At 44.8% G+C, this 23,885-nt stretch overlaps 1 protein-coding gene across 3 annotated transcripts in view; it reads right to left on the bottom strand.

Moving 5' to 3' along the window:
- Positions 1–23,885, bottom strand: part of amfra (autocrine motility factor receptor a) — a 68,235-nt gene that overhangs the window by 27,628 nt on the left and 16,722 nt on the right. For all 3 annotated transcript variants that reach the window (XM_085991046.1, XM_085991047.1, XM_085991045.1), the window contains exons 2-7: positions 14,481–14,573; positions 10,004–10,168; positions 8,666–8,818; positions 8,300–8,340; positions 7,146–7,278; positions 2,900–3,033 (exon numbers count right to left, since the gene is read on the bottom strand). In XM_085991046.1, the coding sequence (XP_085847172.1) occupies positions 2,900–3,033; positions 7,146–7,278; positions 8,300–8,340; positions 8,666–8,818; positions 10,004–10,168; positions 14,481–14,573 (719 nt within the window). The remainder of the gene's footprint in view (positions 1–2,899; positions 3,034–7,145; positions 7,279–8,299; positions 8,341–8,665; positions 8,819–10,003; positions 10,169–14,480; positions 14,574–23,885) is intronic.

Genomic DNA, 23,885 nt, shown 5'->3' with positions numbered 1-23,885 from the left:
TGCAGGTGATTGTGTTCCCATGTGCCTGCTGCTCTTGTCCTTCTAGGTGGGAAGAGGTCATGGGTTTGGGAGGTGCTGCTGAAGAAGCCTTGGCAAGTTGCTGCAGTGCATCTTGTAGATGGTACACACTGCAGCCACAGTGCGCCGGTGGAGGGAGTGAATGTTTAAGGTGGTGGATGGGGTGCCAATCAAATGGGCTGATTTGTCCTGGATGATGTCGAGCTTCTTCAGTGTTGTTGGAGCTACACTCATCCAGGCAAGTGGAGAGTATTCCATCACAATCCTTACTTGTACCTTGTAGATGGTGGAAAGGCTTTGGGGGAGTCAGGAGGTGCAGAATTCCTAGCCTCTGACCTGCTCTTGTTGCCACAGTATTAATGTGGCCGGTCCAGTTCAGTTTCTGATCAATGTAACCCCCAGGATGTTGATGGTGGGGGATTCGGCGATGGTAATGCAGTTGAATGTCATGGGGCGGGGGTTAGACTCTCACTTGTTGGAGATAGTCATTGCCTGGCACTTGTGTGGCGCAAATGTTACTTGCCACTTATCAGCCCAAGCCTGAACGTCGTGCAGGTCTTGTTGCATGCGGGCATGGACTGCTTCATTATGAGGAGTTGCAAACGGAACTGCACACTGTAATCATCAGCGAACATCCCCACTTCTGACCTTATGATGGAGGAAAGGTCATTGATGAAGCAGCTGAAGATGGTTGGGCCCAGGACACTGCCCTGAGGAACTCCTGCAGCGATGTTCTGGGGCTGAGATGATTGATCAACAACTACAGCTATCCTCCTTTGTGCTAGGTATGTCTCCAGCCACTGGAGAGTTTTCCCCCTGATTCTCATTGACTTCAATTTTACTAGGGCTTCTTGATGCCACACTTGGTCAAATGCTGCCTTGATGTCAAGGGCAATCACTCTCGCCTCACCTCTGGAATTCAGCTCTTTTGTCCATGTTTGGACCAAGGCTGTAATGAGGTCTGGAGCAGAGTGGTCCTGGCAGAAGCCCCAAACTGAGCATAGGTGAGCAGGTTATTGGTGAGTAAGTGTGGCTTGACAGCACTATCGACGACACCTTCCACCACTTTGCTGATGATTGAATAGATCTATGGGGCTGTAATGGGCCAGATTGGATTTGTCCTGCTTTTCGTGGACAGGACATACCTGGGCAGTTGTCCACATTGTCAGGTAGATGCCCGTGTCGTAGCTGTACTGGAACAGCGTGGCTAGAGACGCAGCTAGTTCTTGACAGCCAGGATGTTGTCAGGGCCCGTAGCCTGTGTGTTATATCCAGTGTGCTCAGCCATTTCTTGATATCACGTGGAGAGAATCAAATTGGCTGAAGACTGGCTTCTGTGATGGTGGGGACCTCAGGAGGAGGCCAATATGGATCATCCACTCAGCACTTCTGGCTAAAGATGGTTGCAAACGCTTCAGCCTTGTCTTTTGCACGCCATCATTGAGAATGGGGATATTCATGGAGCCTCCTCCTCCAGTTAGTTGTTTAATTGTCCACCACCATTCACGACTGGATGTGGCAGGACTGCAGAGCAATGATCTGATCCGTTGATTGTGGGATCGCTTAGCTTTGTCGAAAGCATGCTGCTTCCGCTGTTCAGCATGCATGTAGTCCTGTGTTGCAGCTTCCCCAGGTTGGCACCTCATTCTTAAGTACGCCTGGTGCTGCTCCTGGCATGCTCTTCTACACTCCTCATTGAACCAGGGTTGGTCCCCTGGCTTGATGGTAATGGTAGAGCGAGATATTTTGAGCCAGGAGGTTACAGATTGGAGATAGTCATTGCCTGGCACTTCTGTGGCGTGAATGTTACCTGCCACTTATCTGCCCAAGCCTGTACGTCATCCATGTCTTGTTGCATGCGGGCATGGACTGCTTCATTATCTGAGGAGTTGTGAATGGCGCTGAACACTGCAGAAATCAGCGAACATCCCCATTTCTGACCTTATGTTGGAGGGAAGGTCATTGATGAAGCAGCTGAAGATGGTTGGGCCTTGGACTCTGCACTGAGGAACTCCTGCAGTGATGTCCTGCGGCTGTGATGATTGACCTTCAATCACCTCAACCATCTTCCTTTGTGGTCACTGCTACCAATACGGTCATGGACAGATGCATCTGCGACAGGTAGATTGGTGAGGACGAGGTCAAGTAGGTTTTGCAATTATGTTGGTGTTCTCACCACCTGCCACAGTCCTAGTCTGACAGCTATGTCCTTCATGACTCAACCAGCTCGGTCAGTAGTGGTGCTACCGAGCCACTCTGTGATTGACATTGAAGTGCCCTACCCAGAGTACATTCTGTGCCCTTGCTACCCTCAGTGCTTCTTCCAAGTGGTGTTCAACATGGAGGAATGCTGATTCATCAGCTGAGGGAGGGCAGGTGGTAATCAGCAGGTTTTCTTGCCCGTGCTTGACCTGAAGCCATGAGACTTCATGGGGTCCAGAGTCAACATTGAGGACTCCCAGGGCCACTCCCTCCTGACTGTAAACCACTGTGTCGTCACCTCTGGTGGGTCTGTCCTGCCGGTGGGACAGGACATACCCAGGGATGGTGATGGAGGAATCTGGGACATTGGCTGAAAGGTATGATTCTGTGAGTATGACTATGTCAGGCTGTTGCTTGACTAGTCTGTGGGACAGCTCTCCCAATTTTGGCACAAATCCCCAGATGTTAGTGAAGAGGACGTTGCAGGGTCAACTGGGTTGGGTGTGCACTGTCGTGTCCGAAGCTAGTGCCGAGGTCGATGCCGGGTGGCCCATCCGGTTTTATTCTTATTGTTTTTCGGAGCGGTTGTGTAGAACGGAGTGGCTTGCTAGGCCATTTCAGAGGGCAGTTAAGAGTCAACCACATTGCCGTGGGCCTACTTAAAACATTAAGTATTCACCTTGCTTCCATGTTGCCCACCACACGCAAGTAGTTCTTGTGGCGCTTCAGCCTGCGCTGTACTTCGTGGAAAAGATAGCGAAGCTGCATGAAAATCACCAGGCTCGCCATCGACAGCCATATATTTCCGAACAACTGGAGGGGGGGGGAAAAAAGCCAACGTTACAAACAATACTGCGCTAATGGTGCAAGTCTGCACAAGAAAAAATTAAAGCAGAACAAATAAATACCTGTACCAGAGATATGAAAAAATGCTGGAACTGCTGTAATGAACAGCAGATCGATCAGCATTTGAAATAAGTGTGTCAGCACTCTCGCCTCCGAGTCAGGAGGTTGTGGATTTAAGTCCCACGCCAGAGACTGGAGCACAAAAATCTAGGCCGATACTCCAGTGCAGTACTGAGGGAGTGCTGCACTGCCGGAGGTGCCGTCTTTCAGAGGAGACGTTAAACCAAGGCCCCATCTGCTCTCTCGGGTGGATATAAAAGACTATTTCGAAGAAGAGCAAAGGAGTTATCCCCAGTGTCCTGGCCAATATTTATCCCTCAATCAGTATCACTAAAAACAGATTATCTGGTCATCATCACATTACCGTTTGTGGGAGCTTGCTGTGCGCACATTGGCTGCTGTGTGTTTCCTACATTATAACAGTGAATACTCTTCAAAAGTACTTAATTGGCTGTGAAGCGCTTTGAGATGTCCTGAGGTTGTGAAAGGCGCTATATAAATGCAAGATTTTTCTTTTTAGAAGATTAAAACGGGTTAATGTTTCCAGTAGAGACCTCAAGAACAGGAGTCTATTCTGACAAGGGGTCAGCAATTGCTTATGTAGTACTTTGGATAACACTAAAGTAAGATTGTAAGCCTTTCCTGGGGTGGTCTTTTAAGGAAGTGTTATAAAACCTCTTCCCTGGAGTTTGCTGTGTAATCTGTGACTAAATAATGCACTGCCCCAAATGACAAAGCTTGAGCCAGTGCAGCTTTCAACCACTGCATTACATTTAAATCAAGATCAATAGATTACTAATGTAATAATTTTAAGGGTAACACAAACCACTGCACAAACTTAGACAAATAAAACTGGACTCAAATATGGAATTGATTGAGACTGGACAACAAAAAACCTGTTCCGACATTCAACAATGGCTGATCTGTATCCTAACTCCATCCACCTACCATGGCTCCATATCCCTCAATACCCTTGGCTAACAAAAACCTATTGATCTCAGATTTAAAGTTACTGATTGTGCTCACAGCCACTGCTTTTTGTGGAAACATACTTTCACACTTATACCATCCTTTGCATGACCAAGTGATTCTGAACTTCTCTCCTGAATGGCCTGCCTCTGATTTTAAGGTTATGTCCCTTGTCCTCGTCTTCCCCCACCAACAAAAAAAGTTTATCCCTATCTACCCTATCAATTCCTTTCAAAATCCTAACAAATCTGAAATCAGAAATCCATGATAATCAAATGGAAATCTTTCCAAATAGTCAACCTCAGCAGGTCCAGTGCTAAATAACAATGCCATTAAATGGAAATCCATTTGCCTCAATTGCCACATAACTTTATAATGTTATTTAAGAGAGATTATCTGTACACTCACAGGTGAGGCCCACTCTTCCGCTCGAACATTTTCTGCTTGATACTGCAACTCAGTGAGCAGAGTCCAAGAACAGACATTTCATGCAAAAGCTATCCTTCCCCCACCAAAGAACAATCAGGAGGTGCGGCTGTGGATAGTTCTAGTACATCTGCCAGAAGCAGCACCAGGCGTATCTAAAAATGAGGTGCCAACCTGGGGAAGCTGCAACACAGGACTACATGTATGCTAAAAAGTGGAAGCAGCATGCTATAGACAGGGCGAAGCGATCCCACAATCAACGGATCAGATCAAAGCTCTGCAGTCCTGCCACATCCGGTCATGAATGGTGGTGGACCATTAAACAACTAACGGGAGGAGGAGGCGGCTCCATGAATATCCTCATCCTTAATTATGGTGGAGCCCAGCATGGGAGTGCAAAAGACAAGGCTGAAGTGTTTGCAACCATCTTCAGCCAGAAGTGCCGAGTGCACGATCCATATCGGCCTACTCCCGTGGTCCCCACCATCACAGAAGCCAGTCTTCAGGCAATCGATTCACTCCACGTGATGTCAAGAAACGGCTGAGCGCACTGGATACAGCAAAGGCTATGGGCCCTGATAACATCCCGGCTATCGAGCTGAAGACTTGTGCTCCAGAACTAGCCACGCCTCTAGTCAAGTTGTTCCAGTACAGCTACGACACTGGCATCTACCTGAATGTGGAAAACTGCCCAGGTGTCCACAAAAAGCAGGACAAATCCAACCCGGCCAATTACCACCCCATCAATCTACTCTCAATCAGCAGCAAAGTGATGGAAGGGGTCATCGACAGTGCTACGAAGCGGCACTTACTCAGCAATAACCTGCTCACTTGATGCCCAGTTTGGGTTCCAAGACCACTCTGCTCCCGACCTCATTACAGCCTTGGTCCAAACATGGACAAAGGAGTCAAATTCCAGAGGTGAGGTGAGAGTGGCTGCCCTTGACGTCAAGGCAGCATTTGGCCGAGTGTGACATCAAGGAGCCGTAGTAAAATTGAAGTCAATGGGAATCAGGGGGAAAACTCTCCAGTGGCTGGAGTCATACCTAGCACAAAGGAGGATAGCTGTAGTTGTTGATCAATCATCTCAACCCCAGAACATCGCTGTAGGAGTTCCTCAGGGCAGTGTCCTGGGCCCAACCATCTTCAGCTGCTTCATCAATGACCTTCCCTCCATCATAAGGTCAGAAGTGGGGATGTTCGCTGATGATTACAGCGTGTAGTTCCATTCGCAACTCCTTATAATGAAGCAGCCCATGCCCGCATGCAACAAGACCTGGACAACCTTCAGGCTTGGGCTGATAAGTGGCAATTAACATTTGCGCCACAGAAGTGCCGGACAATGGCTATCTCCAACAAGCGAGAGTCTAACCACCTCCCCTTGACATTCAACGGCATTACCATCGCCGAATCCCCCACCATCAACATCCTGGGGGTCACCACTGACCAGAAACTTAACTGGACCAGCCACATAAATACTGTGGCAACAAGAGCAGGTCAGAGGCTGGGTATTCTGCAGTGAGCGCTCATCTCCTGACTCCCCAAAGCATTTCCATCATCTACAAGGCACAAGTCAGGAGTGTGATGGAATACTCTCCACTTGCCTGGATGAGTGCAGCTCCAACAACACTCAAGGAGCTCGACACCATCCAGGACAAAGTAGCCCGTTTGATTGGCACCCCATCCACCACCTTAAACATTCACTCCCTCCATCACCGGCGTACCGTGGCTGCAGTTTGTACCATCTACAAGATGCACTGCAGCAACTCGCCAAAGCTTCTTCGGCAGCACCTTCCAAACCCACGACCTCTTCCACCTAGAAGGACAAGGGCAGCAGGAGCATGGGAACACCACCACCGCCAAGTCACACACCAACTTGACTTAGCAGTATATCGCTGATCCTTCATCGTTGCTGGGTCAAAATCCTGGAACTCCCTCCCTAACAGCACTGTAGGAGTACCTTCACCACAAGGACTGCAGTGGTTCAAGAAGGCAGCTCACCACCACCTTCTCAAGGGCAACTTGGGATGGGCAATAAATGCTGGCCTTGCCAGCGACGCCCAGATCCCATAAGCGAATAAGAACAAAATCTGGCATCACTAACATGGTAAGCTGACCACTCATACGAATATAGTTCCTCTTTTTAAAGCATTTGTAAACAGCATGGACCCACTGGCAAATATAGCTTACATCTCCAGAATATGTACTTTCCTGGTTGTCCATCATGAGTGATGACTACCAGAGTTACTTGTCTGCGTGGCTAAGGTAGAAGGTACTCCCCGTGTCCAACTCTGGGGTGACTGGCCGATTTCTCTCTTCACTTGCGCTAAATTAATCTAGTTAGGACATTCCTACTTCTTTTGATGACTACCTTGCACAATTCCATTTTTTTTAAAATTTTTTTTTTTATTAATAACTGCGATAGCTGTCGCTGCCTTGTACATTCAACAATGCAATTCCTGCTGGCAATGCTACCAGCTCTGTTGTAGCAGACTTTGAAGATGGTAGGGATCCCACTGCTATTTAGCCATAACCATGGTTGGCTGAATGTGCGAGTATACTCAATGCAACACTGGGTCTGCACACCAATCTCTGAGGTCCATGCAGGGATAAGTACTACTCACCAACATGTGAATGTGATGCATCAGGTCCACTGAAAGCAAGTTCAACTCCATCACAAAATCAGTGTAATAAACATAGGTTCCTTTACTCTCCCAGGTGCCCTCGTGATTCAGGTCCCAGAGATGGATAGAGTACCTATAACAACAAAATAAAGCATCAGAGTTCACCACAGCACAAAGAGTCTTGTCAATAATAAACTTAAATATTCAACAGACACATCACCATTTCAGTAACTAAGCAAAATCCAAGTACTTTCATTAATTAATAAACTCACCAGTTATGTGTATGTGCAAGGTACACTCCTCCAACCTCCCCAGGTTAGTGCCGAGAAACGGAACTTTTTCATTCCATAGTATCAAGCACTCCCAGGTCAGATGGGAGCCAAGCCCACAGTAACACATACAGCACAGCCAAGAAGCAATGGTCTGACAAGGTGCCTCAACCTTAATCTCCACAGAGTACACCCCTAACGGGCAGTATTTCCATCTTTTTACTACTTCTCAGTCTCAATTTTGCAAATTGGAACTAAATTGGAGCAGTTTGTGAATCAGTGACTACCACTCCTTTGCATCGGGACAGAGGGCAGCACTTATTTAAAAAATTAATTCCTTACAATGTTTTCCTTTCCACTCCTCTAAACTGGGCACTGGCAGCTCTCTGATACCTCAAGTGACCATTCTTCAAGTATAAATCTAAACAGCAGCAGGTTGTTCAACTATGGAAAGCATCACAGCCATGCCCAATCCTGCCATCACCAGGCATCCATACATGTACATTTTCCAAAAAAAGGTAACTAACAAGCAATCAGGAGTAGTAACCCTGAGGTTTGGGGCACTGAGGCCAATTGTAGTCCCTTCTACCATCCCAACTGAGATAAGCTAACTCATCACAGACCAAGGATTTAACCTGGGAACATTCGGGTTCCATGGCTCAGTTACACACTGCCTTTACCAAGCAAGGTCAAAGGGAATGGGACAGTTCTAATTCGATTGATTCAGCACAAGCAAAAAAAATCTCCCCAGTGGTGGAAGGACAGTATTCGAACATCCTGCATCACCAGGCATCCAATGAATGATATACACTTTAGCCACATGGCAAGCACTCTACATTATAGGTTTCTAATTGAACACATCCCCCCAAATAACCTTCTACCTACCTCAGAATAACATGCGCTGTCCGGACGGTCACAACTAGGCACTGAAACAGACAGAAGAGGTTAGAGGTCTGACAATACAGCATTGGGTAAATTGAGGTCAGACAAAAAGGGAAAATACTAGACTAATATAGAATAGATTTACTGTTCATGCATTATAGTTGCCTTTTTGATCTGAAAAGTAATAGTTCCAGGCGGACATTTTTAAAAAAGACATGAAAAATCAGGGGGAAAAAACTGTCATTGTTATGGCACCAGATGTCATTACTGTAGAAACAGTCTTTATTTCCACACTAAAGAGATCATTGCACAGGGAACAAAGGACAAAAATATAGAGTCATATGGTTTTTCAAGTAATTATCATCTTACCTCTGCTGCCATGAAAGACAGAGTATGCATTCCATGCGAATATCCAACCACCGCACAAACCACAGCCAGACTGCAACAGGACAGCAACATGGAAACCAGCAGGGCCAGGACACGGATGTGGCTACTCATTGGAGTAGTCGGAGAGAAGGATAACTGGATCAAAGGAGAGAGAGGGTTGCAACGTGGCAACAAAACCAGATGAGAAAACAGATGTGCTCTAGAGTACTAGAAGAGGTGCATTGTAGGTAGAACCAAGTTACTCCAAAAGGCATCAATTAATTCTAGAATCATCTTCACAAAGACAGATAAAACATCAACTGGGATGCAATACAAATATGAATGCTCTATTGGGGCTATTTGGAGACTGGTACAGTGCATGCACCACACACAAGCTCCAAAATCAATGCATCACAAAGTATTTCAAACTCAATTCTAACCTACTAAGTCTATTCGAAAAAGACTTTGACAGTTCAGAGAGCAAATGGATGGGCTCACAAAACAGATAGATGTAGTTTGTGACCAGAACACCAGATAAATCATCTATAATATAGTCTTAGTATGGTTATCTCCAGGTTTTAAAGTTTAAAATTTCAGTGCATGTGAAGCTCTTCATATTTCAGCATTTTTGAAACATCCCAACATAAATCACAGCTCAACAATGAGAAGAAAATCACTGAGAATTTATGTACAAAACTCCCTGATAACACAAACAGGCACTGTAAGCATTTCATAGTTCATTATTTGCATAATTTATTCAGTATTTAACTTTTGGTGTTTTACCACCAGAAAGTCTGTTGAGAATACTTATTCAGGAAATTCAAGATTTATACTCAAACATCATGGAATTCTGTATTTGAGTTCCCCAATCCACATGAAATAAATCTGTACATTTCCTTGTGTTCTGTTGAAACTGCCATTAAGTAGCAGTTATGTGATGCTATGCAATGGCTTGCATAGCTCCAAAGCAGACACAGTACAGTCGTTTATCGTTACATTTCCCTTCACCCTCCTACCCTCAAAGGAAACATTAATACCGAAGCAGTTTATTCATTCAGTGCATGAGAAGCAGTCTGCATTCACTGCCACCATGCCCAGGACGACACCAGATGCGGTCAGAAATTGGCACATCACAAAGGCTCTGTGTGGTGACTGTTAATTCAGAGTAGCCAACATTTTGCTTAAGCTATTTCTTCTACCAGAAGATTCGTGCTAATCATTCCCAATTAAGTTGCTGTGGGCTTGTGTTTCAAGTTGAGTAATCTTTATGTTAACAAGTAGAACACTCCTTCGTAGTTGCACCGTGAAAGTTGTATCAGCAGGGTTAAGGGCACAACTCACATATTCAAAGCGGTCTTTGCATAGCTGGACCATAAGGTGAAGAAAGACAAGAACAGCAAACCAGAGGCACCACATCACCACCTCCTCAACTGTTTGAACATTCAGCACACCAAATATGAAGATAAACTTGTAGAAGATGAAGTTCCAAAACTTATCCTTCAGGTGCTGCAAAGAGAGACAGAGAACAGAGACACATTTAATCATAAAGGAAGTGAATGAGTCAAATTAACAGCTGCACACAGATTACAATAAGCACAGAAATGGAAAATTACACTGGTCCCAGATCTAATTAAAATCTACTTAAATGTTCAACACACCAGAAAAGCTGGCACATACCATCATAGTGCTGGAGTACTCGGTCTGTATGACTACATGGTGGCTGCAAACAGTGCTAATGTAGAAACCATAAAAGGAAAGAGCAGGCAAGTATAATTTCTCTAGGAATCAGAGTATCTTAAACCTATCTTTACAAAGTCTTTTTAAAATTAAGCTTATCCAGAGTGTGGAATTATTAATTCATCAAGTAATCGCCCAAAACTTGAACATTGGCATACTAAAGGTTCCATCAGAGAATTTGTTTATTCTTCTTCAGAGTGAATGTCATACATTTGTACAGAGACTTGTGTGCAAAACAGCTGCTTATCTGAACTGGCTATTATCTATTTATCTCTGCAAATTAAATCTCCCAGGAGTATGCCACCACTTAAAAGATTAACATAGTAATTACTGGCAATTGAAGGTGCTATTGACAATGAAGGACACAAAGAATAGATGAACAAGCCAATCGATTAGTGATCACCCCAAATACGGTGCTCTTCACAACTGAAAAATGCCTGCCATCAATCAGTCTTCACATACTACTTTCTCAGAACGCCTGGAGAAGTCAGCCAGGCAGCTTGTTGTTAGTTATCCTCAATTTACCCTCCTCTTTCATATTCTCCCACCTTGGTGTCGTACGCCATTGTACAGCAGGAATGGCCAGCAACCTGCTCAGACATGTCTGTCAATGCCATTCAGGAGCCAGCTGCCAAGACGAGACACTTACCTCTACGAACATGCATATCCCTGTCCTACCAGACAGCCCGGCTAAGAAAATAGGTACTTGGGAGAACAAAGGCAGAAGTTCATGGTGTGGTACCCTGGTACACAAAATGCTTTGCATGACATATTCTTGGAGACAAAATAACTGCACACTTGTTTTTGCATGTGGGAATTTCTACAATCTGACTTGCTCATGCTCAGGGGCATGAAATGTTTTTAATCTAGTTTACTAATACAGGATCTTTAATATCCTTGAAAATGCAACGTACACAGTTATAGGCAGTCTCTAGGAAGATACTCTCTGCAAATCTGATACAGGCATCAGGATGAGACACTGTTGGAAGCATTAACTCATCTGTACCAATCAATAAGACATCTTTCAAGAGTGTTCTGTACAAGCTATAAAGTACTTTTATTATGCATTTTGTATTGTTCTCAAACTCTGTCTTAGCACCAGAAATTAACAGCATGTGAAATACACTGTTGCAAATTTTAATGGATAGAAAGAACGGCAATTTAATGTGACACTTATTTCATAAATGTTAACTGCAACATTATTTCAAAACACTAGCAGTATATTTAGCAGAAAACTTAACTGTATTGAATACTTTTATAGGCTTGGAAAGTGAGCTGATATTGCTTTAGTGATTTCCACTGGTATTTTCTGCATTGGCATTGCAAAAGTGTATATAGTCAATACTTAAAAAAAACAACTTGCATTTATTTAGCGCCTTTAACATAGTAAAATGTCCCAAGGTGCTTCACAGGAATGTTACCAGACAAAATTTGACACCAGGCCACAAAAAGATATTAGGACAGGTAACTAAAAGCTTGGTCAAAGAGATAGGTTTTTTTTTTTAAGGAGTGCCTTAAAGGAAGAGAGTATAGGAGCGCCTTAAAGGAAGAGAGAGAGGCAGAGAGGTTTAGGGAGGGAATTCCAGAGCTTGAGCCTGGACAGCTGAAGGCACGACCGCCAATGGTGGCGCAAAGGAAAACAGGGATGCACAAGAGGCCAGAATTGGAGGAGCGCAGAGTTTTCGGAGGGTTGTAGGGCTGGAGGATGTTACAGGGGGAGGGGCAAGGCCATGAAGGGATCTGACCACAAGGATGAGAATTTTCAATTTTAGGTGTTGCTGAACCAGGGGCCAATGTAGATCAGAGAGCACAGGGCTGATGGGGGCACAGGGCCGGGGGGGGGGGGGGGGGGGGGGGGGCGGGCACGGGGCCGGGAGCTCAGCTCAGGGTCAAATAGGATGCTGAGGTTGCGAACATTTTGGTTCAGCCTCCCAACAGTGGCCAGAAAGGGTGATGGAATCAGTGGCTAGGAAATGGAGTTTGTGGCAGGAGCCGAAGACAATGGCTTCGGTCTTCCCAATATTTAAGTGGACGAAATTTCTGCTCATCCAATACTGGATGTCGGACAAGCAGCATGACAAATCATAGGCAGTGGAGGGGTCCAGAGAGGTGGTAGTGAGGCGGAGCTGGGGGTTGTCAGCGTACATGATAAATCTGATGATGTGCTTTTAGATATCGCCGAGGGGCAGCATCCAGATGAGAAATAGGAGGGGGTCAAGGATGAATCCTTTGGGGGACGCCAAAGGCAACGGTGCAGGAGCAGGAAGAGAAGCCATTGCAGGAGATTCTCCGACTACAATAGGATAGATAAGAATAAGGTAAAAATCAGTCCCACTCAGCTGGATAACCGAGGAGAGGCCTTGAAGGAGAATGGTGTCGTCAACCGTATCAAAGGCTGCAGACAAGTCGAAAAGGACGAGGAGGGATAGTGCACATAGGCCGTCATTTGATAAAGGCCATTTTAATGCAGTGGCAGGAACAGATACCCGATTGGAGAGGTTCAAACATGGAGTTGTGGGAAAGATGGGCACAGATTTGGGAGGCGACAACACGTTCAAAGACTTGAGAGAAAAGGGAGGCTGGAGATGGGGCAGTAGTTTGCAAGGATAGGAGGGTCAAGGGTGGTTTTTTTGAGGCGGGGGGAGGGGGTGGTGATGATGATGGCGGTTTTGAAAGGGAGGGGGACAGTAATGGAGGAGAAGGAACAGTTTACATATCAGCTAGCATCGGAGCCAGGAAGGGAAGTAGTATGGTCAGCAGTTTAGTGGGAATAGGGTCAAGAGAGCAGAAGGTGGGTCTCATGGACAAGATGGGCGAAGAGAGGGCATGAGGAGCGATAGGAGAGAATCTATAGAAAGATGCAAGTTCAGTGATAGAGCAGTGGGGGGAGGGGGGGGGGTGGCGGCGGAGAACCTTGGGGGAAGATTGGCTTGGTGGGCTCGGGGAACAGAGGGATGTGGCAGAGGCAGCTGAATGGATGGTCTCAATCTTAGTGACAAAGAAATCCTTGAGCTCCTCGCACTTGTGGTTGGAGGTGTGGGTGGAGGGGACAGGGATCGACATCAGACCAACACAGGACTTTAAATCCCAGTCATAAGTTCCTAATTAAAACAGCATAAATATGACTTATTTAGCAATTTAGAGTATACAGTCATTTTTGCATAAACTCATGGTTCTCACACCTGCAGATAGAACTGCGTTGTCACAGTGTGTGTTTTTTTTTTCCGCAGCAAGTCACAAAGGCAGCTGTCAGAAAAATATAGTTGGCTTCGGTCTTAAGCCTTCTTGCTTCTCCCTGTACTTGTAATACAGCAGCTTTGCAATGAAGTGTGTAACAATGACAATATATTTTTTTTTTTTTTTAAATAAAAGAACTACAACCCTCAGTGGGTCAGTGAGTTCCAGTGTGTAGTTGATTCACAAACCAGCAAATCTGAGGTTCACTCCCCAGCCCGTGTTGAGCTAGCTGATCTTAACTTTCTGGCAACAGTAGGGGGCACTACTATTGATCTCAGTGTCCTGGGATAGAGAAGGGAAAAACAACCGAAGTTACCACTCGATCACAATGCAACCACTCCTGAAAGGACAGGCGAGTGGACTTCCGGTGAGGACAGGATCTGGCTTGCCTTTGATGCCTTCCAATGATACAATAATCCACCGACACTCACCATCAAGACTTGCACATGAATAACCATCACTTGGGCATGGTACTGAAGGTATAGCAGGTGGGGAGGGGAGAAAACTGGCAGAGACACATACAAAAAAAGTCACCCTGCAGCCCAGAATTCTGAAGAGTTACAGCAGGAGTCACACCCGATATGCGGAGATGAAATTTTTCTGGCTGCTGCCGGCTATTACTTTCTTTGCTACTGGCATTTAGTGTTACAAGAGCAAAATATGAAGTTGCACCTGGCATCTGTATTTCCATCTTTAAGCTAACTTTTTTTTTTAATGCTCCAATTATTGCAGCAAACAGGAGGAGAATCATATATTCATTCATCCCCTGTTTACTACAACAAATGGGATATAAGGAAGCAAAAAAGATCCATTTATTTTCACGGTCTTAAAAGGTGACCCTTACCTGTCTCTCACTAACCCGCAGTGCTCCGAAGACCATGTACTGGATCAGCTTGCCAATCAACATTAGAAAACAACAGGCTGTGTTCACCAGCACCTGGCAAATGAAACACACATCACAATGTTATTAAGAACAGGGCTTCACTCTAACTGCAAGTACTCCAGAGAACAGTCAAGATGAACTATTTTATAACAAATTCATGAGGAAAAACTACTATAGCAGTCAGCAGTCAACCCTTGGTTACAGTGCTTGCTGCGTAGGATATTGAACTTCACTCCTACATTTTAATATAATCTTCAAACCTTGGGGTGGTGTAGAAGCGAGCCAAGAGACTGATTTCTAGTATTACAGAGCAGTTATAAGTGAACAGAGAAACTTGTGGTCTTCAGAATCACAACTATGCAAGATAGTAAATGGCAAATTCAGAGCAATACTTTAACTTAAAAGTGACGGTGGGACAAGTTCAAACTGACAACAGCAATCAAATTGAGAACTGATGTCGAGAAGTACTGTTTCACACAAGAGTGATTAGCAGATGGAATGGACTTTCAAGTGGGGTAGCGGAAGCAAAAACCTAGCACTATCATGGGGGACTGAAGATTTATTTGAGAGGAACCAAGTTACCTTCCTCTCTAAGTCTACCTCATGACCTCTGTCTTGCTTTCTGGGCTGTCTAACTCTACTCCATTCCACTCAGCATACTGACCAATGCAATGCAGGAACAACCTATAATCTCAGGATTGAGTAACGAGTGGAAAATATCTGCTTTGCCCTGATCAGACAGCACCTCGCACAGAATGATCATGCAGCACAAAGGATTGTCTTGAACGGTTCTGCGGCTTGAGCTTGTGCTGCAATAAGCTGCAGGAGTGCACAATGCTAAAAAAAAGTAGATTTTTCATGTTCATCCTTGTTTTAAAGGTCACTTGTGCATTGGTCTACTATAAAATTATTCAAATCACATTCTCTTTCACCCTATTCCTGTCCTTGCAGTGTCGAGACTTAGAATTGCGCAGTAATGCATGGCAGTGTTGGGAGCCCCAAAGCAATGTGCTCAAACCCACTTAAGTAATTGGTTATCCCAGCTGTAAATAATAAATGGAAATCAGGCAACTTTCCCACAGGAAAGGAAAATAAATCACTGGCACAAGATTCAACTCTCCCCAAATCTGGCCACCTTCACACACATTCAGACAGGCAGGTACAGCAGCATTGACAGAGCCAGAGAGAATTAATATCCAGCCCACTCTTTCAGCCAGGGGGTGATATGGCATAGGGAAAGCTGGGGAGAACGTGGTTTTTGGTGGGGGGGGGGGGGGGGGTCAAAAAAGAGGAACAGGGATTGAAAATCACTTGCTCTTCAGAGAGTCAGGTCTACCATTTAAATTCACAGATTTTAATTCAAAACAATTTCTAAAATCCAGAAGTGCAAAAAGCAACACATACGGTTTTGTATTACTGTAATTTCTGATCCAAAACAAATTTCATCAAATGGGATATGGATGCCAAGACTCCATCTTTCAGTTAGAGATCCTACTACAAAAGACAGAATTAAGTAGGAATATCAAGCTATACTGAAAAATTGCCATCAGGGATCCAGAAGTCAAAAACAGCTTCAGACAAGCAATGATCAGCATTTACTTTCCTCACATGCAGGGAGGCAATTCTTTATATTGAGGAATAACACTGGAGGAACAGCATGAAGGGAAAATGGAGTAGGTTAAGATTGTAGGCTGCAGAAGAGAGTTTTGAAAGCAGGCGAGGTGGCAAGGTGAAAGGTTATGGGCAGGGAGTTCCAGATGACCGCACCAAGTAGTTAAATGAGTGGCCACCAATAGTGTCACTGGGGGGGACAAGGAGTAGCCGTGTGTTGAGAAGCAGAGGGGGAGTGTGGGGTTTAAGGCTGAAGATTAAGGTAGATTATGGAGAGGTCACAGAGGAATTTAAAAGGGCAAAGATTTTGAAGTCAACTTACTGGGACATTGGGAGCAAGTGGAGCTGGGAGAGGATGCAAGTGACAGAATATGGGACTTTTCAAATCAAATCAAATCAACTTTTATTGTCATTGTTAGTGCACAAGTGCAGTACAGCGAAATGTAGGCTTGCGGCTCCCAAGAGTGTACATTTGGATTAAGACATTTAGACATTTGACATACATTTGGCTTGTAGTATATTAACATAAATATAACCATAATAAAGTGCATTGGCAGATGTGCAGGCTTGAGTTTATTTGTGGAGTTCAGTAGGATGGCAGCCCTGGGAAAGAAGCTGTTCCTAAATCTGGTCGTACGGGTGCGAATGCATCTGTAGCGTCTCCCAGATGGCAGGAGGGCGAACAGACTGTGGCTGGGGTGGGTCGGGTCTTTGATGATGGACCGTGACCTCCGTAGACAGCGTTTCTGGGATATGTGCTCTATCGTCGGTAGCCGGGTGCCGGTAATGCGTTGGGCAGTTTTGACTACCCACTGCAGGGCTTTCGGTCATAGTAGCTACAGCTGCCATACCATGATACATTGAGTGCATGAGAATGTGGACTGTGGCTTTTGAATCAGTTGCAACTTGAAGAGGGTTGAGGCCAGCTAGGAGAGTGTTAGAATGAAAGGGCTAGAGTTATGACAAGGTGGGGAAAATAGGAGTGGAGTTAGGCAGTGCTCTGAAAGTAGAATAAAGCGGTCTTGTTAAGAGATCAGATGTGGGGGAGTAAACCAAGTTCAGAGTCAGACAGTCCACTGAAGTTCCATACCTCCTTCCTCAGCCTGAGGTGGCAGCTGACAAGGCCAGAGGTGCTGGCGAGAGTTCAAGAGGATAGTTTTTGTCACTCCAACATTAAGCTCGAAGAAATCTTAACTTATCCAGGTCTTGATGTTAGTCAGGCAGTTGCAGTAAGTAACAATGGCCTTTGGATTGATGGAGGGTAGAACTGAAAGTTGTCAGCATTCATGTGGAAGTATCACCAAGAGTAGCAAGAATAAATGAGCTTGTATTCGTATAGCATCTTATGTCTGTCAGAAACTTCTGAACTGCTTCAAATACAACTAATTAGACTAAAGTGCCATCACTTGTTTTGTAGACAGCAGCTATTTTGCACACAAAGTCCCACAAACAGAACGGAGATGATTGACTAGTCAATTTTCTTTTAAGTGATAAGATAGCAAAATACTGCAGATGCTGGAAATCCAAAACAGAAAACGCTGGAAAAACTCAGCAGGCCAGGCAACATCCGTGGAGAGGGAAACAGTTAACGTTTCAGGTCAAAACCTTTCTTCAGAACTGCGAAAAAAGCAGGAAATGTAAGATTAAAAGGCCAGTTTGAGGGCTGGGAAATGGGGGAGGGGATGAAAGAACAAGTGATGTTGGTTGAGGGAAGACTGCTGACTAGGACACAGGGTAAATGGTCTGCTCTTTGAATAGTGCCATGAGAACTTAAACTTTTCATCCAGAGTATACACCACTAAAAATGTCCCCTCAGAAGGATTAGCCTAGGTTGCAAGCTCAAGTCCTGGAGTTGGGCATGAAACAAACTACTGATGCAGAAGCAAGAGTGCTATCAATTGAATGAAGAACATAAGAATATAAGAATTAGGAGGAGTAGTAGGCCACACAGCCCGAGTCTGCCCAGTCATCATTAAATAAGATCATGGCTGATCTTCAACCTCAACTCCACTTTCCCTCCCGATCTCCATATCCCCTGATTCACAGAGTCCAAAAATCTATCTACTGTAACTCAGCTTTGAATATACTCAACGATTCAGCATCCACAGCCTTTTGTGGTAGAGAATTCCAAATATTCACAACCCTCAGTGAAGAAATTCCTCCTCATCTCAGTCTTAAATGGCCGACCCCTTGTCCTGAGACGATGCCCCCTAATTCTAGAATCTCTAGCCAGGGGAAACAACCTCTCAGCATCTACCTTGTCAATCCCCCTCAGAATCTTATATGTTTCAATGAGATCACCTCTCTTTCTTCTAAACTCAAACAAGTATAGGCCCAATCTAATCACTCTCTCCCTCATAAGACAACCCTCTCAATCCCAGGAATCAATCTAATGAACCTTCGTTGCACCGCAGGTATATCCTTTCTCAGATAAGAAAACCAAAACTGTGCACAGTACTTCAGGTGTGGTCTCACCAACGCCCTGCAAATTGTACCAAGACTTCCTTACTCTTATAATAAAGGCCAACGTGCCATTTGCATTCCTAATTTGCTTGCTGTACCTGCATGCTAGCTCTGTTTCCTGTACGATGACACCTAAATCTCGCTGAACACCAACATTTGATAATTTCTCACCATTTAAAAAATTTTCAGTTTTTCTATTCTTCCTACCAAAGTGAATAACCTCACATTTCCCCACATTATACTCCATCTGCCACCTTATTGCCCACTCACTTAACCTGTCTTTATCCCTTTGCAGGCTCTTTGTGTCCTCCTCACAGCTTACTTTCCCACCTAGCTTTCTATTGTCAGCAAACTTGAATACATTGCACTCGGTCTATTCATCGAAGTCATTAATATAGACTGTAAATAGCTGAGGCGCAATGATCCTTGCAGCACCCCACTAGTTACAGCCTACCAAAATAACCCATTTATCCCTACTCTTACTCTGTTCCCCAGCCGACTCATCCCTCTCCCTAGCATCTGTCCGAGGCATATAGAAACAGGGACGATAGGAGGAGTAGGCCATTCGGCCCCTCGAGCCTGCTCTGCCATTTAATGAGATCATGGCTGATCATCCAAATTCAGTACCCTGTCCCTGCTTTCTCCCCATATCCCTTGATCCCTTTAGCCTTAAGAAATATATCCAACTCCTTCTTGAATATATTTAATGAATTGGCCTCAACTGCCTTCGGTGGTAGAGAATTCCACAGGTTCACCACTCTCTGGGTGAAGAAATTCCTCATCTCTGTCCTAAATGTCTACCCCTGTTAGATTTTTATAAGTTTCAATGAGATCCCCTCTCATTCTTCTAAACTCCGGCAAATATAAGCCCAATCGACCCGATCTCTCCTCATACCTCACTCCTGCCATCCCAGTTATCAGTCTGGTGAATCTTCGCTGCACTCCTTCCATGGCAAGAACATCCTTCCTCAGATAAGGGGACCAAAACTGCACACAATACTCAAGGTGCAGTCTCACCAAGGCCCTGTACAACTGCAGCACGACATCCTTGCTCCTGTACTCGAATCCTCTCGCTATGAAGGCCAACATACCATTTGCCTTCTTAACCGCCTGCTGCACCTGCATGCTTACCTTCAGCGATTGGTGCACAAGGGCACCCAGGTCTCGTTGCACTTCCCCTTCTCCCACTCTATTGCCGTTCAGATAATAATCTGCCTTCCTGTTTTTGCCACCAAAGTGGATAACCTCGCATTTATCCACATTATACTGCATCCGCCAAGCATCTGCCCAATCACCCAACCTGTCCAAATCATACTGGAGTTTCTCGGCATCCTCCTCACAGCACACACGCCCACCCAGCTTTGTGTTGTTGAGGCTGAATCAAACTGTTCACAACCTTAGTGTCATATGTGACCCTGAAATGAGCTTCCGACCACTTATCCGCAGCATAATTAAGACCACCTATTTTCACCTTCATAACATTGCCCGTCTCCACCCCTGCCTCAGCTCATCTGCTGCTGAAACCCTTATCCATGCCTTTTTTACCTCTAGACTTGACTATTCCAACACACTCCTGGCTGGCCTCCCACATTCTACCCTATGTAAACTTGAGGTCATCCAAAACTCGGCTGCCTGTGTCCTAACTTGCACCAAGTCCCACTCACCCATCTACATTAGCTCCCAGTTAAGCAACATCTCGATTTTAAAATTATCATCCTTGTTTACAAATCCCTCCATGGCCTTGCCCCCTCCCCATCTCTAATTTCCTCCAGCCCCAGAACCCCCAGCTGCACCGTCCCCCACCCCGCAATATCTGTGCTCTTCTAATTCTGCCCTCTTGAGCACCCGGGATTATAAACGATCAACCATCGGAGGCCGTGCCTTCAGCTGCCGAGGCCCCAAGCTCTGGAATTCCCTCCCTAAACCTCTACCTCTTCCCTCCTTTAAGACGCTCCTTAAAACCTCCTTCCTTGACCAAGCTACCCTAATGTCTCCTTATGTGGCTTGGTGTCAAATTTTTGTCTTAAAGCACTCATGAAGCACCTTGCGACATTTTACTACGTTAAAGGCGCTATACAAATAAAAGTTGTTTTTGTTGCTGTTACTGTTTTCTGTCCGTTAACCAATCCTCTATCCATGCTAAAACATTACTCCCAACCCCATGAGCCCTTATCTTGCATTGCAACCTTTTATGTGGCACCTAAAATTAAGCAGAGGTGAAGGGGAGGGGATCAAGGATGGAGGCACATTGGAAATTACCACGTGGACAAGGTAGGAGGTGGTGCTGGAGGTGATGTAATGTCAACAATGCAACAGGTTTGACTGGAAACTGGAGAGAGCACTACCACAGAAATGGAATACAAAGGAGAGACACGGACTAGGTGTCAATGGTGGCAGAATAAGGAGCGACAGAGGGCCACCATCAGTCACACAAAATGTCATTTTTCACTGACGAGTGCTGGTGCTGTGCGCAGGATGAATGTCAGCGTGAACATCTTAAACAAAGAGCAGTGGAAAAGGTGTTAGCACAGCTGTAAGCCAATGATACATTCCAGAACTTTGAAGAGAAAAGAAAGGTTGAAGATAGGGAAGTCAATGGATATTACAGAGACGTTGGTACAGTAATGGGTTTCTCGAGGAGGGGGATGATAATGGCAGTTTTGAAAGAGGTAAGTATATTATTAGAAGAGAGAGACAAGTTTGATGGCACTAGCAAACATGGGGCTGAGGACTGAAATCAGGTCAGGAGGGAATCAAGCAGTTGGGACTGATGAAATATATGCCTTCATCAGCCCTTGTGTTTTACCTGCTTTGTATTGTGTGTACCGCCCCCTTTTTCCTATTGTGTGTATTGGCTACGCCCCTGTCTTTTGTCATAGAATGACTCATACAGCTCTTGAGACCTTTTCAGACGAACTCGATGTGTAAAGACCTGCAATGTTCTTAGTGATTAAAAGCCTTTAGTTGAATCCTTTAAACTCCTTGTCTTTGAGTTATCGATGGCACATCAGGGACAGGAGAGAATCAAGGGAGCAAGTGGTAAACTTTGTGGATGAGAGGTGTGTGCTGAGGGCCGTTGCAATCAGCAAAATCCAATGGGCTGAGTTTTGCATTACTCCAGACATCCTTAGACCTCCAACTCTGAAGCACAATTCTTACTTTATTTATTTCTCATTGAACTGTCTACAAATACAAATCGCTGACAATGGATTCTCATCCAGCCAACATTAAGTCATGGGAAATCTGTTTCAGGTTTTATTTTTAATTAACTTAACTTTCTAAACTGTCTTCCTCTTAAGTAATCCATTCACCATTCCATTAGGGGAAACACAAATGTATAGCACATGGAGTTGCAGGCATAAACTAACATTCCAGCATGCTGGGTAACAACATACTGCAGCACCAACTGCACTAGTTCAAAAAGCTAATTTTGGTAGGAAGAATAGGGAGGTCACTTATTACTTGGAGGGTGCGAGTGTAGGTGGAGTAGAGGAACAAAGGGATCTCAGAGTACAAATACACAAATCACTAAAAGTTGCGACACAGGTTAGCAAGGCCATAAAAAAGCAAACCATGCACTAGGGTTTATTTCTAGAGATATAGAATTGAAAAGTAGGGAAGTTATGCTAAACCTGTATCAAACCCTGGTTAGAAGACACTTGGAGTACTCAGTACAGTTCTGGTTGCCATATTATAAAAAGGATGTGGAGGCACTGGAGAGGGTGCAGATAAGATTTACAAAGATGATACCAGAAATGCAAGGGTATACATATCAGCAAAGGATGAACAGGCTGGGTCTCTTCTCTTGAAAAAAGGCAGAGAGGGGGTGACCTAATAGAGGTCTTTAAAATTATGAAAGGTTTTGATAAGTGGAAACATTCTCTCTGTATCCACGCTGTGGGGAAGAGCATAACTAGAGGCCAGCAATATAAGATAGGCACCAAGAAATCCAAAGGGAATTCAGAAGAAACTTCTTTACCCAAAGAGAGGTGAGAATGTGGAACTCGCCGGCACAGGGAGTGGGTGAAGCGAAAATTATAGATGCATTTAATGGGAGGCTGGACAAGCATGAGGGAGAAGGGAATAGAGAATTATGCTGATCGAGTTGAGCATAAACGCCGGCATGGACTGGTTGGGCCGAGTGGCCCGTTTGTGATGTAATCACTCCCAAATGGGCATAAAACCTGACCCAGGAACAAAAGTACCTGCACATAACCCAGCAGGTATCAGTACTTGAAGAAATTCCAAGCTAAGAATAGTTCCAGTACCAGAATGCTGATGAGTAGGAAAGATTAAACCTATGAACTGATCAGCTGCAGAGGCAGACATAAATGAGAGGTGAATTTGGACATGTGACACAAGATGCCTTCCAGGGACAGGCACATGTATATTCAAACAGTTTCTGTGCACCAGATAACCCACTTTAGGCCAACATTTCTAACAGGTTTGCTGAGCACAACAGGTTTTCCAACCACACCTTGGCAGGCTAGTCCTCCAGGTTCAAACTGTGGTTTCAGTTTTGGGACCTACTTTACCAAGGGTCTTTGTACAGTTCTGACTGAAACTGCAGTAGACAAAATGACTGGATAGCAATAAGTAACCTGCTGCTGGAAAAATATCTTCAGCTCATGTCAATAAACCCTCTCCACATCAAAGCACAACTATACTCAGCCACCTGCTCTATGCTTTTCAGAAACAAACGGCTCAGTATATGCAGAACATACATTAGGGACTGGATTGTTATGTAAAATAAAGTAGTCATGTTGTAGCAGAAATAACTCAAGCATGCAGCGCCTGAGCCATGCAGTAAGTGCCACCTCAGTTTATTTTGTGTAAAATACTCCCTGGTGTACATTTAATGAACACATTTAATTCAGAAGGGGTTTTTTAATGTATGTTTTGACACTTTTCTCTCAATGGTGTCCAGTATTGCTGGGTCACACTGCCACAGACACTGGGCACCCTCCAGTATCTCATCCAACTGGCAGCTCCTTCTGCAAGTGTTCACTGCCTGATCAACAATGGGGGCATCACAGCCAACAAATGGGCCTAAAATGGGCCCAGTTTTCTCCTTTCTAATCCAGGAGTAATTATAGCGCCCATACGACCAAATGGCTGAGATCAGTTAATTCAGCATAGGTCCAAAAATCAAACCTGGGACCCTCCTGGTCTGTAAAGTAAAAACTACTCACTGCCCAAACCCACTGAGCTATTGCATCCTTTCACAACAGAAGAATTTGATTTTTGGATCATTCTGAAAGCACTTAGCACAGAGTTAAGGAGTCTAGGGGG

This window comes from Somniosus microcephalus, chromosome 6 (assembly GCF_052327205.1).
Source record: "Somniosus microcephalus isolate GS21.2 chromosome 6, FLI_Smic_1.0, whole genome shotgun sequence".
Taxonomy (NCBI): domain Eukaryota; kingdom Metazoa; phylum Chordata; class Chondrichthyes; order Squaliformes; family Somniosidae; genus Somniosus; species Somniosus microcephalus.
This window is presented reverse-complemented; position numbering and strand designations above follow the sequence as displayed.